The sequence below is a fragment of the Podospora anserina genome, chromosome 4, assembly GCF_000226545.1.
Source record: "Podospora anserina S mat+ genomic DNA chromosome 4, supercontig 4".
In the NCBI taxonomy this organism is placed as follows: domain Eukaryota; kingdom Fungi; phylum Ascomycota; class Sordariomycetes; order Sordariales; family Podosporaceae; genus Podospora; species Podospora anserina.
Window position 1 is genome coordinate 1,337,242 of NW_001914850.1, and position 16,079 is coordinate 1,353,320.

The following is a 16,079-nucleotide window of genomic DNA, read 5'->3' on the forward strand; positions in this document are numbered from 1 at the left end:
AAGAACTTCTTTGACATTTAGGTTTGACCATCAAGCCAACCCTTGAGACGGGGAGTGCTCAACCATCAATGCCACCTGACCACTTACACAGAGTTGAATCGATCACTCAGGGGACCCAAAGTTGAGCTGACCCACTTGCAAATAGTTGAGCTGACCACTTACAAGATGTTGACCCGACCGCTCACCAGGCAATAGACGACATGACCATGTCACAGTCAAATATTGACACAACCCACAGGAACCTTTGACACACCATCTGGGACCACTGCCTTTAGCGAAAAGTTGTGATGATGCCCCTCATGACACGCATGTCGAATCGACCGCTCAGGGATGATGAGCTGAGCTGACCACTTGCAAAGAGTCGAGCTGACCATTCAGGGGGGATGAAGTTGACTTGGCCACTTACAAGATATCACCACTCAGCAACAAAACCCCATACACAACATCAGACGTCAAATCAAGCTATCATCTATCCATGACCCCCAATGCAAACCTCCGACCTCAACCTCACCTCCTTCCCCATGCCCGCGACCACTCCCCGGCAGTAAAATCCTGCCATGACACACAATGACAATTCGGGAATGTCAAAGTTGACCTGACCACCCCCCAAAACCTGACCCAACCGGCCCCCTACTACCAACAGCCATCATGTCAGAGTCCGAGACCGGGAGGCGCAATACAATATCCGTGATAATCCTGTTGACCTTCTCAAATACTCTCCTGACCATGTTACTTACCAAATGGGAGCTTTGAGAGTCACCTGGTCGATCCCTTCCAACTGACCTGACCACTCCACTCAACATTACCTGACCACTCCCTGGCTGTTAACACAACCACAGTCATATGTCAACATGATCAGCAAAAACTTCCATTTGTGATACTCCAAAATGGACATCAATGGTGGGAATGATCATTGTCAGGATCGAGTCTGTATGTGCACACGCAGAGTTGGGGGGAGCATCTCGACATAAGTGTGTCAAGAGTTGACCCGACTACTTCAAGGAAGTTAAAGCTGAACTGAACATTCAGGCGTTTTGAAGCTGACCCGACCACTTTGATGACAGGAACTCACCCAAAATATTCTCACCCGGAAGGAGGCTGCACATAACCATTCCATATAACTCTGTATTAATGATCCATCTCCATTCATCATCATGATCGGCTGTCCTCATATCTACGTGAAAAGAAACGGACGTGTCCCGTATCCCGGCTTATATCATCAAAGCCCCCAGTCATTGTGTCCCATATCCTCCTTCCTTCGTGAAAATCATCATCCCACCGCGCCAGCGATGAGACCCAAAAATAAAAATAGAGATCATGAAACGAATCATGTGCATCATGTACATTAGAGTGAGGATGCCTCCGTTGCTGTGTCCGTGAGGTTTGTCAAATCCGTGGAATCCGTGTTGTTGGCGTCGAACTTTGATGCCAACTCTGACGGCATGACATAATCCCCGAAGGCATCAACAGTGATAGAGAACTGTGTTGTCAAATCGCCATATGAGGACACCAAAAAGCCGATGGCCTCACCAAAAGCCAACAGCCCAAAGTTTCGGAGCATCGAAGGTGGCATTCCGTATGATCCCAGTACCAGTGAGGCCGAGGGACAGACAAGAAACGGCCACCAGCTTTTTGTCGTTGCGGTCTTGAACATTGATTCGTTAACGGTCAAGGCGGCAGCGGCGGTTTCTTCGAGGGCATCCAAGATTTCGTTCGTAATGTTTTTTGCTTGCTTGAGCATGGATGTATGGTCCTCAACCTCGTCGGACAGCTTCTCGGTGGCGGCAAGGATGCGATCAACTCCTTGTTCAAGGGCATCCTGACGCTGGGCCAATGCAACGGCTTGTTGATTTTGGAATTGCTATTAAAGTTAGCGATCCAGTCAACGTAGCACGATGGGGGGGTCCCTCACAATTTGCTGGCTCAGTGAGGCGGATGAGGCCATCGCAGTTGAGACGATGTCTATCAAGGCACCCATGCCGTCATTGACCCTTTTGGTCTGTTGGAGCGAGGTCTCATGAGCATGGGCCGCTCGGGAGCTACCATCGAGAACATTTGCGAAGAGAAGACCCAGTAGCTTCTGAAGACCTTCCGCATTCTCGAGACTGTCCTGCATAGATTCGGTGGCCTTTCGCATCGCAAAGTCGAGATCACCCGAGAGGTAGCTCTCAAGCCTCGACAGGCCTTCTCCTAACTCATCTACCTTGGGCGCGAGTCGGTCAAGGTTCTCCATAGATTGCCGGGCACGGTTATCGAGGTCGTCCATCCGTTTCTGCAGCTCGGCTTCGACGCCGTCGGTAAGTTTGGCAATGACCTGGGTAAGACGCTGGTACAGCAAGATATTTTGGTCTGCCAGAGGTTAGCTGCCAAAACTCTCCAAACTTGCTCCATATCTTCTTACCCTTCTCATTATCCGCCCTTGCCGCCTCGCAGAACCTCAATGCTTTATGACGATAGCTCACCCACGTGCTCCAAGCTGCATCCGAAGCTGCCAGCGCCGACAAACACAGTCCAATCTCCGAAGGCGTGACATGAAGCTGAGGTTCGCTCCGCATCGCAATTTGAGTCAAGGATGGCTCACGAAACTTGGCGCATTCGTTTGGTATCTTGAAGCTGCCCCTCTCTAGATCGCAAATCGCCAAGCTAGCCGCGTAAGAGTCGACGAAATCTCGCAGTTGCCGGCCACTGTCAGTCAGCATTGTAGCTTCATTCTTCCCATCCACCAATTCGCAGTTGTTGACGAGTAGGCGGGCTGCCACGCGATGGCATAGCGGTTCCGATTCCATCTCTTGGAGCTCGTTCAGCGCCCTTGTGTAAATGTCTGAGTGTCTCGAGTCTTGCTGCGAAAGCGCAGAGCGGCGTTCATTTGTATCAACTGCTGCTGTATCACTGTTGGCCCTCCGTATGGAGGCGAGTCTCCAAAAGTAAACTTACAAGCATTCGGCCTTCTCTCGGCCCTCCATCCAAATCCATCGACCCACGGTAAGAGCACCGTAAGTACGACCAGACCGGTCTTCATTTTTAGCATGGTATCGAAAGCGTTGAGGGATGCGCGAAAGAATATCGGTTGTCAAATTGACGGAACGTGAGAAATGGCGCAGAGACTGTTACCTGCTGCGGGCTTGACGGGAGAAAGAAAAGAGGATGGTCATCAAGTATTGGAGGTTATGGGTGAAATTCTGAATTTTAGGAGTGAAGAGTGGAAGGTGCGAGGGAGGCCGGATATAATTTCAGGCAACCTCCTTCCTGCTCCAGTGGCAATGATGTAACGGTTGTAATCAGGTGATTATAGATAATTCAGATAAGCGGAAAGGTCCCGATTTTCCTGAGAGCAAGTAACATTCCATTGTCTCGTGGGTCAAGAGCAGAGGCTGCTTGGATCTGTCTATGGCAGTCTTACCCGCATTATCAGCAAGATTCTAGGGTATTCCCCAAATAATAGGGCCGTTCGCCTCACTGGTAGCCAGCTGGGTAAGAATATCAGATTGAAATCCTCTTTGTCCTCAAACCATGAAAATATATGCTCTTGTGGAAGGGCCAATGATGGAAAACATGCCTTGCGAACATACTCCGCACTTTCTGGTCAACCCGCCTCCAGTATTATTCAAGATACCTAACATATATCATGTCAAATGATATTATGACGGGGCCACTGGCAGTGCTCTTGTTTCTCCTGTATGCGGATGCCCATGGCGTTCCAGAGGGGGCTGCATCCTCCAACATGCCATTATCTGATAGCAAGCGACCATCCCTAGACATATCATTATTCTTATCTCCCTTCAATTGAGAACATCCCCAAAGGACCCGATGATTTCCCCGGTGCAACATTTGTAAGGGTTGGAGTGCCAGCACGCGATGTGAGTCCTCATCCGAGACGGGGTGAAAAGAACGCCAAGTTGACACCAAAACAATGAAGTCAAGCCGAGTTTAAAGTTATCATGACCATATGACATTGGGAGAGTTCCAACGAGAAGAAACATCAACAATTTACTCGTTCTTCCATAAAAGGCTTACACTTTTGATGCCCCTGATGTTGACCTGTCGTTGTCTTGCTGACTCATCAACCGTACCTGCCAGTCGCCCCACCACACCACTCCAAAGCTCCCGCGGTCCGTGCTCCAATCTTTTTATCAAAAGCGATTTCCACCTCCCAGCGCTGGCAGCCAGCCCACTCCCCGACGCCGCCCCCAGCTTCCGAGCTCCGCGACACTTTGCGCGCGCATTCACTCCCTCCATCCCTCCTCCCCCTGAACCCCCACGGCGAGGTCTCCCAATCGCCCAAAATGCTCGCCTCCAACACCACCAGACGAGCACTCGCCTCGTGCTCCTCCTCCTCGACAGCCACCGCAGTCCTCCCCAGCTTCCTCGTACCAGCCCTCCAGACCAGTGCGCCCCGACGAACATTCTCCGCCACAGCGAACCGGCCGTCAAAGTTGGGGAGGAATCCAATCTCTATCCCTCCCGGAGTAGAGCTTCAAGTGGGGGATCTGTTCGTCAAGAAGGATGTGACCACCTACCTGCAAACCAAGAAGAGGAAGGTGGTCGTGAAGGGGCCATTGGGTGAGATTTACCTGGAAAAAGAATGATTGAGAGAATTGGGATTTGCAAAGTGGGAGGAGAGGGGCTGACATGTCAATCTGTGGGGGAATCAACAGGCCAACTGGAGCTCGACATCCCCTCCTTCGTCAAACTCGACCACGACGCCGAGGGCAGGAAAGCAGTCTTGACCGTGGAAGACAAGGAGCAAAAGAAGCAAATGGAGATGTGGGGTATGCTTTCCCCCCATTACCCATGCAAAAGGGAAAAGAAACGCTGACTTGGGACGAAAAATCCACAGGTACAACCTGGTCCTACCTCAACAACTACATCATGGGCGTATCAGAAGGCCACACTGCCGTCCTCCGCCTCGTCGGTATCGGTTACAGAGCCACAGTCGAGCCCCGCCCCGCCCTCGAAGAGTACCCGGGCCAGCAGTTCGTCTGCCTCAAGCTCGGTTTCTCCCACCCCGTCGAGATGGGCCTCCCCCTCGGCATGAAGGCCAGTGCGCCCCAACCAACCCGCGTCCTCCTCGAGGGTATCGACAAGGAGCAAATCATGTCCTTTGCCGCCAAAATCAGGAGGTGGAGAGTGCCGGAGCCGTACAAGGGGAAGGGCATTTTCATTAATGATGAAACGATCAAGCTCAAGGCAAAGAAGATCAAATAAATGATGCGCCATCAGGAGAAGAAAAGGGGCATCTGTGTACATCTAGCAGTAGTATTCACCATTGGATTCTTGGTGAGTTGTATGATCGTGTGGCCTGTATCTGTGCCATAAGAACTTGTACATTTACTTCAGACGTTTTTTTCTGCTTTTCCCCTTGCCATGCTTTATTTTACACCCAGGACCTCCTGAACGACGCTCAGGACTTGGCTGTGAACAGCCTTTGGCGCAGCAATGACACCGCTGTTGGTGGCCAACGTCCTCCCCACGCCAAAATTCAGACGGTTACCCTTGATATCGGTTACCTCGCCGCCAGCTTCCCTCACAATCAAATCACCAGCAGCGTGATCCCAGATCTTCTCCTGGTATGTCTTGGAAGTCGGCAAACGCAGGTAGATATCTCCCGCGCCTCTGGCAATAGACCCGTACTTGGCCTGCGAGTCCATTCTCACACTCTGCTTGGTAATCCCCAGCTTCTGCGCAATCTGCGCCGACTCGCTCTGGTTCGAATGTCCCGCCTCGACGCTCTCGCAAAAGCTTGCGTTGGACATGTCGGTAAGAGGCTTCATAGAGATGCTCCTCCCCTCAGCCAGGGCACCGGCCTTGAGAGGTCTGCTCGTTGCGCCCTGTCCAATAACAGCAGAAAAAAGCACACCCCTCCCTTCGTCGTCGGTAGCATTAGCCCCGATATCGGCCGTCAAAGGCGCCGCATCGTCAACCGGCAAATTAGGACACCCAATCGCTCCCACTTTGACATCCCCGTCCTGTAGCAGGGCAAGGCAAACGGCGTATTGCCCCCCTCTCAAAAAACCCTTGGTGCCGTCAATTGGATCAATAGTCCAGACCCTCCCTACTTTTCCACCTTTGCTGTTTCCTTGGTCGATGATATCAAGCATTGCATCCGCATCCTTGATCCCGCCTCCCAAAAGCCCCTCAGCAGCGACGTCATCCAAGCTGGTAGTGCGGACAAGCTCCCAGATTTGATCGCGGAGGGGAGGGTAGGCGCGGAGCTCGGTGGCCTCTTCCTCGGCGACGATTTCGTCGTGGGGGAAGTTGTGCTTGAGGGCGGAGATGATCAGGGCTTGGGCGCCGAAGTCGCCGATGGTGACGGGGGAGGCGTCGTCTTTGGAGACGGTTCCTTTGGAGGTCTCGTGGAAGACGCGTTTGGTGAGGATGGAGGCGCGTTGGACGGCTAGCTGGGCGATTTCGAGCTCGCGGGAGTAGAGGGACGTCATTTTGGCGAGGTTTGGGGTGGTGGATTGGGAGCGGAGGTGGGAGAGGATGAGGGTGAGGCGGGGGGTTATGGAGGGGATGAAGGCCGCCAGGATGAGGATTAGGAGAGAGGTGAGTAACAAGAGAGGAAGACGGGGTTTATGCGGGGAATCACGAGGCATTAAGCAGAGTGAAGGCTCAGAGAGGTTTGCCCACGCTCTTGGTGATCGCGTTAGGTAAGATGGGTGGGTGGTGGGAGCTTGGAGGTGAGCACGCTTTCAGTGGGTAGGTTGCCCCGCATTATGTTGATATTGACGTCGTTCCTGAGCTGTTACCCCACACTTTGGCTGCAAAGTTGGGATCTAAACCTATGAGAGAGCCTGAAATAAGTGAAGCTAATGAGTTTCAAGGGGATTGGGATTTTGGACCCCTTTCTTATCGTGAAATTTTTCGACCGCAGGCATCCCAGTGTCTTTTGGCAGGAGCTCCCCGATGACGGAAGACCCTTGACCCACTCAACTCCCGAGGGCCCAAGCTCCTCAGCCAGCTCTCTTTCAACCTCATCGCATGACCGGAAGGAGAAGGGGGTTACATTCTGACGCTCTTTTGGACGCCTATATCGACTCAATCACTTTGGAAAATGTATGTATCAGCTTCAAGGGCAGGCATGTGTCTTTCTGAGGTTTCTCATGTGCTAGGCCAGTGTCATCTAAACCCTAAACCTGATTTCTACTCACCCCCTTTTTACCCGTATTTCGCCCCCGTTATTTTCCTTTTATCTTTAATAGTCATCTCCCTATTTCCCACCATCGCTACTCCCATTCCTCGAGATTGCTTCTGGTACCTCCATCTCACAACACCCCAAATCCACATCCATCTCGACATACCCTCCATCAACATCCATCTCAACCCTCGGGGCAGGCCATCCATCGATTTCCTGCGGTGGCAGACTTATTGACCTGCTGCCCATCTCTGTTGTGTCATTATGCTGTATCTCTATCTCTTCAATCCTTTTGTGTTGCTGGGAGTTTCTCTGAGACTTTCTATGCGGACGGTGCCGCCGCCGGTAGAAATAGAGAGCCAGAGCGATAAGAACAAGAAAGAAGAGCGAAGAGAGGATTCCGCCTACGACCAGTGTTGGGGTTGGACCTGGGGTGGCTGGAGGAGGGTCGTCGCTGGGCGAGGGGGCTTGTGTGGATGTCGTTATCTCAGTGCTGGTGAGCGAGGCAGATGAAGTGTGGCTAGTTGCCGGGAATGTGAGACTGGAGGTCTTTGAGGGCGTTTGGGAGTCAACATCTATTGTCGACTTTGTGGTGGACTTTGTATCGGTCTCTGGCAATGACGATGATGACAATGATGAAGACGTCTGGGTTTATTCGAAGAGGTAGAAGCTCTATCTGTGGACAAAGACGTTTGCGTTGGCCGAGGAATGAAGGTGATTGTGCTAGGCTTCGACTCTGTCGAAGCTGGGAGGTTTTCTTTCTGTGTAGATGTATCAGGCGCTGGAGGAGAGTTGGATGCCGGTGGGGTTCCGTTGCAGTAGGCCAGGTACCTCCCAAACACCGCGTCCAGCTGTTCATTGGCTCTCTGGTTGTCGTCGGGGACACATTCTTTACAGTCTGAATATGTGGGTTTGGAATGCTGACCCTGTCTCACAGAGTTCTTGGGACTGGCCCACCCTCAGTGCTTCGATGCGGGCGTTTTCTGCTTTCCTGTCAGCACACTGGAAGCAGTCAAGATGGAATTACCATACCACAGCCTGGGTAACATATATCTGGGACGCTGGCTAGATTCTGCCTTCTCTCAACGCTAAGCACCATTCTATATTTCTTGCCGATCACCAGCTAACAGAAATAGCATTGAGACAAAGTCTTCTAAATAAAAGCAGAAGAGCGCTGATAATCACTTTCCAATAGTTTAGGTAACCATATTCTTGTCAAAAAGGGGTGCTCGAGCCGAAAGCTGTCCAAATCTCGTAGGCTAACTGTTGATGTTAGGTCGGCGCGAGAATGGCCTTGTGTGGCGTCGATCAGGCAATGGGGGCCAAAGTGACCATACCCAGATGACGAATTCACACTCCAATCTCATTTGACTTACACTGTTGCATGTTTGCTGCTAGCTTGATATATGTACTTCTCGTCTCGGGATACTTCTTAAGTGCCGTAGTCTTTTCATGGCATTTCTGAAGCCAGCCGAAAACAGCACTCATTTGGGTATTGTCAACAATCATACCTACCTCATTAAAGTCCCGCTGCGCCCGTCCAGGAAGGGGGCCAGAATATTGGATCGTTACCTAACAGTAACAACTGCGAAGACCTAAGCTGTTCTAAGCAACTCACTTTAGATTCACTATCACTCGGCTTGCCTTTAATAAAAGCACAAGGCTGCAGCTTCAGCTACTCAATTGCTGTCAACTAGACCCTCTAAAAACGCCATTCAACACGCAAACATATACTGTCTTTATCCGAAAATTTCTCCAAGAGCTTAGATACGCTTTTTTGTTCATGTAGTACTATGCAGAGAAAGATTAAAAAACTCCACCAATCATTGCATGCCCAGAAACGTTATGTAATAATTACTCTACACGGATAGTAACAGTTTCCTAACGAATCCATTTACTTCAAATATATATCATGCTTCTGTATCTAAGGGCAGGTAATCAGATAGCATCTATTGAGCCTAGATAAGGTAGTGAAGCGCTTAGTATATCACTGACATTAACGCTCACTCTTTGCTGTCTATTGTAAGCTCAGGACGCTTCATAGGATATCAGAACAAAGTTCAGCCAAACCGTAGGTTAGTAAGCTATCCATGGAGGAGAAGAAGAAAAAGACACATTATCCCTGATATTCCAAAGAATCCCTAGCGAATATCTGAATACAATAGCGTGCGATTGTAGCTGAAGGCGTTTATTGAAATAATCAAGATCCACCGTAAACCGCTGGTCTCCTTTTTGATGATAACCCGAAGGACAGGAAATTCCGAAGGCTTCATGAGGAATTCCTTGAAAGCTCTCAAGAAAGCCTGGGGCTGAGTTTTTACCTGAACAGATTTAATCCAATGAGATAAGTAATCATGGATCTAGTGCACGGGTGGTACAACTGTTTCCAGAATACCTAGGTGTGTTGTTGCTGTTGAAGGTGCCTAGGTAAGGTAGGTAGGTGGTGTCCAGCCCTCCAAGAAGTAAAATGCTGTCTTATAGCGAATGTAATGAAAAGACAAAGCGAATTTAATGAAGATGAAAAGCGGAAATAACTAGTGTAACCCAATCAAATACTGAAGGCAAGGCTATTTTCTCCGCCCGACCTTCCCCTACGTAAGAGGTCTGGCAAGAGCCAACAGTCCACTCGGCGTCAATTGTCGAGTACTGTAGGTAAGGAAATAAGAAAAGTCCAGTTTCATATAGGTGAAAGAGCAATGTGAAACAGAAAGCCAGAGAAACCATAGGAGACCCAATCACAGACAATATTCCAAAAATGAAATACCTCCATGTATTCCAAACCATTAACCTTCAAGAAAGCTCCCCCAGAAGTTGGGCCGTGGCATCAAGCCAGCTCTTTAGCCCTCTAGTCAAACCACTCCGGGCATACTGTTTCTTTGCCAGTTTTCTCATCAATATGGACGAACCTCTGGCGGTCAACGTCCCATTTCCAGTAGTCATCCTTGACTGCGGAAGCATCTGCAGTGCTGTTGGTGTCGGTGCAGGTAGAGTCAACGTATTCGGGTTCAGGGTCTACCAGACTCTCGTCATGATGTTGAGTGTCGTTGCTCCTGATCTGAGGGGGCTGATCGGGAGACTGGGGAGACTGTGAAGACACACAGCTTGTCTTTTCGACATCAAGCTGTGCGTCAATGGGCTCTTTGTGATTACCGGTGGTTTGGCTGATTACGAAGAGTTGGATCCCGGCGATGCTTGAGAAGCATGCGTCTGGGGTAGCGATGAGGGCGAGAATGACGACTTGGGGTGTCGTAACGTTGGAGATAGGTAAACCGAGAACAAGAGAAAGGCAGAGCTTCGTGCTGCTCGACACGCACTGTTAGCTTCATTGCGTGGTTTATGCTAAATTATGGTTGAGAAAACTTACTATGACTTGACCGTGTTCAAACAACTATGTCGAAACTTTGAGTGAAGATGTCCGTTGTCGAAGTATTTGGTGTGTTTGTACAGTTGGCAGTCCTCGCAGTCGCTGAAATCGCGATGGTCAGGAGATTTTTTACCGCAAGGACCATTGCGACAATACCACAAGTAGGGGCGCGGACGGGAGCGACGAGGCATAGTTGCCAGATGAGGTCAGGTTTAGGTTAGGTGTGAGTACTGCCAACTTATAGACTCGAAGTAGTAGAGGTTTGAAAGGTTCTAGAAATTGTTGGTAGTGTTGGTGGCCGTTGGAATCTGTAACGGAGATCAAGTAAAGATCTAGAGGAAAGATACAGCTCTATTATAAAGAGATGCTCGCCCGTACTGAGGATTCTTTCTGGGCTACTCATGTCATTGGTATGCTCCAAGGCTTCTGAGTCAGGAAGCAGTACACTGCAGAAGCAGTTAATTTGTTAGTGAGCTACCTACCCTGTCGGTCGTGGCTTGGTTCTCGAACTGCCTGACCACCCGTGCGGCGCTGGCTGGTGGCCTCGTTGACAACAATTTGGGCTTTGGACATAGGTCATGATTGGTTTGCGAGCCCTGCTGACAACCATAGAGGTGTTGAACTAGCAAGCCATCTAAGACCATCTTTCGAGTAATGTATATTCGCATCGCAATCATGCCCAGTGAAAGGTCACTCAAGCACCAATATGTCCATGTCCACCATGGCGCGGAGATACACGAGTGACATAAATGGAATTTAGACGATTTTGGTGCTACAAAATGGAATTTGCAGAGCCCCATTCGCTGGTGCGATGGTGCATTTGGTGCTGAATGTTTGAAACCCGCTTGGGTTTACGCACTCTCCAGTCTTCAACCCGCTGTTTCTAGAGATTCTCATAGGTCAATAACATAATGGTAAATGGAAATTCTGGTTTCTTTGGACTTAGTTGACACAATAGGAAATTGTAAATTCTGTCTCGCTGCTTCGTCCTAGTGCTTGGCACAACTGTTGAAGTTTGTAGGCTTTTTGACCGGGCACCCTCCACTTTCCATGGAGGCTATGCGCAATTCCAGTTACAAGAAAGGTCACTGGAAGTGTACTCAGGTACTGATTGGTTGCAACTGGACATTCCGAGTTGCAGCAGGTCTCGTCAGAAAGAGGCCTGCACGCCTCACCCAGGCCTTGAAGCAATATAAGGTAAGAGAAGAGCAATTCGGCCTTCACTCAGTACCTTGTCTTTTTTCTCATCACTAGCAGCCATGAACCCTTACTCGTGGCCTATGACCTCGGCCTCGGGCCAGGAAACTTGGCATGGAGCTCATAATGGTATACCTTTACCAGCACATGGTGTCCTCCTCATCATCGCCGGAAATCCCCAGTCTGTCCGCATAATTGCGTACATCGACGAGAACATCGAGTTTTCCGTCATCAAAACTAGCGTCGCCCAGCGATTGGGAACGATTGTACACCCAGTTCCTCAGCAATACAGCATCATGATTCCGCGAGTTGGTCTTGTTACGCCGGAAGAATGGGTGACCATCACATGCGACATCCCGGAGATCGGGGTTGAAAGGAAGACGGTCAATGTGCAAATGGCAGAATGGAATGATCCTTTGGTTCACATGTTCATTGGCCGCCGTTTCCTCAGCCAACTGCTCACTGTGAGCCCAGAAGCCACCAACTACCGCACCCCGCCATGTTCGCAATCTCATGTGGCTGCTCCATCTGCAGCTGCTGAACAGCCGGCACCACAGCTGTTCCTCAATGGAGCCGCAGCCGTTGAAAGTCCCGGATCTGTGATAGTTCAACATGGCAACAACACGCCACCCATGGGATTCGTCACCAGCTTCCTTGGAGCTTCCTCCACTCACCAACTTCAAGTCCCGAATTCGCATTCTCCCTTTTCCATTACGCACAGCACTGCCGACTTTAATAGCTCTTCTAGCTGGGCCCCGATTTCAGCTCCAAGCAACATATTCTCACTCAACACGTTTCCCACCTCATCAGTAACCAGCGGTGAGCCGGCAAACTACAGCCTTGAAGACAACAACACAACTGCTTTAACCCAAAACGGAGGCGATGCGACATCCTTTCACTTTGATGCTAATTACGACTGCGATGCTGATCACGATTACGATGCTGATTACGACTACGATATGCTCAACGCTCAGGCTCAAGCTGAGGACGAGCTATTCGAGGGACAAGGCGATGACTGGACATTCTGAGGTCTGGTGCGAGACTCGGCACAATGTAGTAACTGACTACTATGAGCCGAGAAAAGTAGGTAAGTGACTAGCGCCGGGATTTTCTGTTTGCCTCTTTCCTTTAAGCAAATCGAGAGAAGAGAGTGGGACTTGTTCGGTATCTCGTTGAGAATCATACAATCTTTTCTGGGGAAACCATGTTGGCCTAAGGGTAACTATGTGCCATGGAGAAGTGCATATTGATGGAGTTCCCAAACCGGCGGGGACTTTTACAACGATACCTCAGTCATGATGTCTATGTAATTATTTTACTCGAGTAATATGTAGACTTTAGATAAGGTACCTATTAGCTGCTGGACCTTGTGAGTCCATCTCATGCTGAATCGAGAATTACCTTCAGTCAGAGCAACGTTATACGTCTGTGCGCGGCAAAACATATGACAGTACAGAAGGCACGGCGAATATAGGGCGCATAGCATTCGCTCACAAACGCGCCAGGTTTCCAGGTTTGAACCGCAAAAGGACCCCACTGCTTCATAGGTATCTATTGCACTTAGAATGAGCCAGTAAATCTAACACGGTACCCTTTGCTGCAATAACCCGATAAAAAAGCACCAAACTCTAGGTACCTAGTAGAAATGCTATGACTGTTTCTTGTATATGTTACACTGTCAGAAGCTCGTCAAGAATCGGCCCCCCTGTCTTCAAAGCTTGAGCCCCTCTCGACCTGGAAAACTGGCAAGAGGAAAATAATGCACCGCAACGACTGACAGATCTCTCGTATCAAAATGCTTTTTCTTGCAGTATTTAGCCTGATCAAACTATAGACTGTGTGCCTTCTTCCAAAGCATCAACTGTTACTCTAATGAATCATGATTGGATGCTGCCAGGGGGTGGTGGAACACATGGTCCATGCCTTCGTCGTTTGCGTTGCTCGGACTACCAGCGCAGGGCTCCACTTCTCAGGGGGTTCCTTTTTGAAGATAGACGGTCAAAATTCTTGTTATGCAGCGAATCAGGACGACTGAGTGCTTCCATTGAGCAGTGCTGAGCCTATCAGGTAGTCAGTTTAAGAATGCAGTGTAATGATTTGTTAGGTGGCTTGCCTGTTGCGTTACAGCGTCTGCCAATTGCTTTGAGGGTGTGTTTACATTAGAGTTTTCGTTGATATACGGTAGTTGTGGTGCAATTACTGTATTCTTGTGTTGCTTAAACTTTGATACGTGCACCACGGTGTTGGTGTTAACAGGTATGCGAGAGGTTGAAGGACAGTGAAGTGTTATGCGGTCAAGAATTGGAGGCTTTGCAAGAGTCGGGATGCTATAGCACTGTAACTTCATTTATCAGTTGTATCTATGTGTCTAAGAACTTGTTGGTACTACCTTGTGTACTATTCGCGTAGTTATGATTGTTGTCCTGTGGTGGGTGATGTTCAAGAGCGCCGAGTGTGGTTTCTCAAAGGTTTAATCGAACCAAGTCGGGCAGACAATTTCTCTTCCATTCTTCTCTTTGTGAACGAACCTCTGGCGCTGCTCATCCCATGTCCAGAACTCATATTCTGTTGGCATATTGGTTGTTAGCTCCTCGCTAACTGTGTTCCCGGCATCGGTGCGCTGGTCCAAGTGGTCCTCAGGGGCAAAAGTCTGCAAGGTGTCCGCTGTTGTAATATTGCATTGTTTGTCGAGATCCTTGGCAAGTGATGTAAATGCGGCCTCGGCTGCGGTATGTCCATCTCCATCTCTCAGTGTAGCTGTGATGGTGTTCGTCTGGTCCGTGGCAGATCTTGACCTGATGCTATCGGTTGATCCGGGGTCCGAAAAAGCCAAAAGCAGTTTCGAAGGGTCAACCAAATCCTCCCATGTTGTTCGGGGGATGGAATGGTTTGTTTGTTCGCTGGATCCGGCGTTGCAATTACCGCAGCGGTCCCAGGCCAGCAGTTCCTTTAGCGCATTGTTGTGGTCCAACTGTATTCCAGAGCCTGTGAGCAGAGGTTAGCCAGGAGAAGTGCAATGAGTTACATTGTAGAATGAAATCATCCTACAGCAATTGGGAGCATCATGCCGAAGCTTTGTCGAGTTGTACTGCGATAAATCACCACCACCATATCCAAAAAGAGTTTCGACATGAAAAGAGCGAGAAGAGCGCTGTAGGTTCATACCTCCTAAGGAACAGAACATCCTAACCTTCTAGATAGAGGAAAAGGAGCTACCAGGCGTATCTGATAAACGAACGGAAGCTGGTGAGGTAGTTGAAGAGGTTGTATTGTTGACTTGAGACTAGCTTGACCTCAACGAAATGACTGTCGTGCAAAGAAAAAGAGAGCTAATGCCACGAGTTCTTCGAGGACGTAGCACATTTATACATAGAAATCATGGAATATTTTCAACAAGCTCGATCGCTTTCTTTGCCCTAAATCAGCATACAAAAGGGGGTGGTGCGTGTTTCGGTGAGGTGAACGCCTATTTCTGAGTAATGTTAAGAATCCAGCTAGAAATTACAAAGAACAGGTCACTGATGGCATGCAAATAAGTCATAGAATCAGCATAAGCGACCGACTCCGACGCCATTGTTCCGGACAAGAAAACTGTGTTCTTCTGATTAGCGGGCAGGAACAGACCTGATCGACAACTGCTTCCAACCACCCCCCAAGAGGGTAAGGAGGTCCAGGCTGTGGCTCGAACAGACATCAGTTGTCTGCCCGTCAAGAAAGCCTTCCTGTATGCCGTGGCATAAAAGGCGGATATGTTCGCCCTACATAGAAATTGGAAAAGCAGAAAGGTTGAATCCAGGCGGTGGATAGACCTAGGATCCCTATAAACTCCCCAGTCGGCTTATGGCGCAGCGAGACTTCCACTTGATACAGTGATGTTACGTGGCGAAAGCTCATTAATCGGTCAATCTTGTGGCTTTCACTTGGCCCTTGAGCTTTGCCAAGCAGGTGAAGGTAAGGGTGCTAGTACGAGAGAGCCTCCGGCTACACTGTGGCTCAGACGAGAAAAAAGTCTGTCACAAAATCTTCTACCAGGTAGAGGCATCCAAATTCCAAAGTCGGCGGGCCGGGAGTCTTCCGGTGCCCAATCGAAAGCAAGTTTCTCCACCGTAACTTTTACAGAGAGGCTCCTCGCCAGTCTCCCGACATCTATCCCTGTTGTGTCAGTCAGACAGTCGCACCGAAATGACAAGATGAAAGACCATTTCGCGTGGAATAATAATGCCATGAACTTGTACAAAAATGAGGTTCACGCACTTCACTCCGAAGTGACGGCTTCACGAACCATCATATATCGATCCCACCTCCCTTCCTCTTGTTCTCAGCGAGCAAGACCTCTCAAACTGCGGCAGTACAATCTCACAACATCTCTGCGACAGTGAGCTC

The 16,079-nt window shown here is 49.5% G+C and overlaps 5 protein-coding genes across 5 annotated transcripts; 3 read left to right on the top strand and 2 right to left on the bottom strand.

Annotated features, from left to right (window-relative positions):
* Nucleotides 1-1,345: 1,345 nt before the first annotated feature.
* Nucleotides 1,346-2,786, bottom strand: PODANS_4_7140 (uncharacterized protein; the record flags this gene model as incomplete). The annotated part of the gene is made up of 3 exons (XM_001906085.1): nt 1,346-1,842; nt 1,924-2,283; nt 2,402-2,786. The coding sequence occupies 3 exons, from the start codon at nt 2,784-2,786 to the stop codon at nt 1,346-1,348; spliced, it is 1,242 nt and encodes a 413-aa protein (XP_001906120.1).
* Nucleotides 2,787-4,283: 1,497 nt separating this feature from the next.
* On the top strand, nt 4,284-5,205 carry PODANS_4_7130 (uncharacterized protein; the record flags this gene model as incomplete). The annotated part of the gene is made up of 3 exons (XM_001906086.1): nt 4,284-4,560; nt 4,656-4,769; nt 4,838-5,205. 3 exons carry the CDS (start codon nt 4,284-4,286, stop codon nt 5,203-5,205), a joined length of 759 nt encoding a protein of 252 aa, XP_001906121.1.
* A 164-nt stretch (nt 5,206-5,369) lies between these two features.
* Nucleotides 5,370-6,437, bottom strand: PODANS_4_7120 (uncharacterized protein; the record flags this gene model as incomplete). Its single annotated transcript, XM_001906087.1, has 1 exon — nt 5,370-6,437. One exon carries the CDS (start codon nt 6,435-6,437, stop codon nt 5,370-5,372), a length of 1,068 nt encoding a protein of 355 aa, XP_001906122.1.
* A 218-nt stretch (nt 6,438-6,655) lies between these two features.
* Nucleotides 6,656-6,910, top strand: PODANS_4_7110 (uncharacterized protein; the record flags this gene model as incomplete). Its single annotated transcript, XM_001906088.1, has 2 exons — nt 6,656-6,680; nt 6,825-6,910. The coding sequence occupies 2 exons, from the start codon at nt 6,656-6,658 to the stop codon at nt 6,908-6,910; spliced, it is 111 nt and encodes a 36-aa protein (XP_001906123.1).
* Nucleotides 6,911-11,758: 4,848 nt separating this feature from the next.
* PODANS_4_7109 (uncharacterized protein) lies at nt 11,759-12,724 on the top strand (the record flags this gene model as incomplete). Its single annotated transcript, XM_001906089.1, has 1 exon — nt 11,759-12,724. One exon carries the CDS (start codon nt 11,759-11,761, stop codon nt 12,722-12,724), a length of 966 nt encoding a protein of 321 aa, XP_001906124.1.
* Between the last annotated feature and the right edge of the window lie 3,355 nt (nt 12,725-16,079).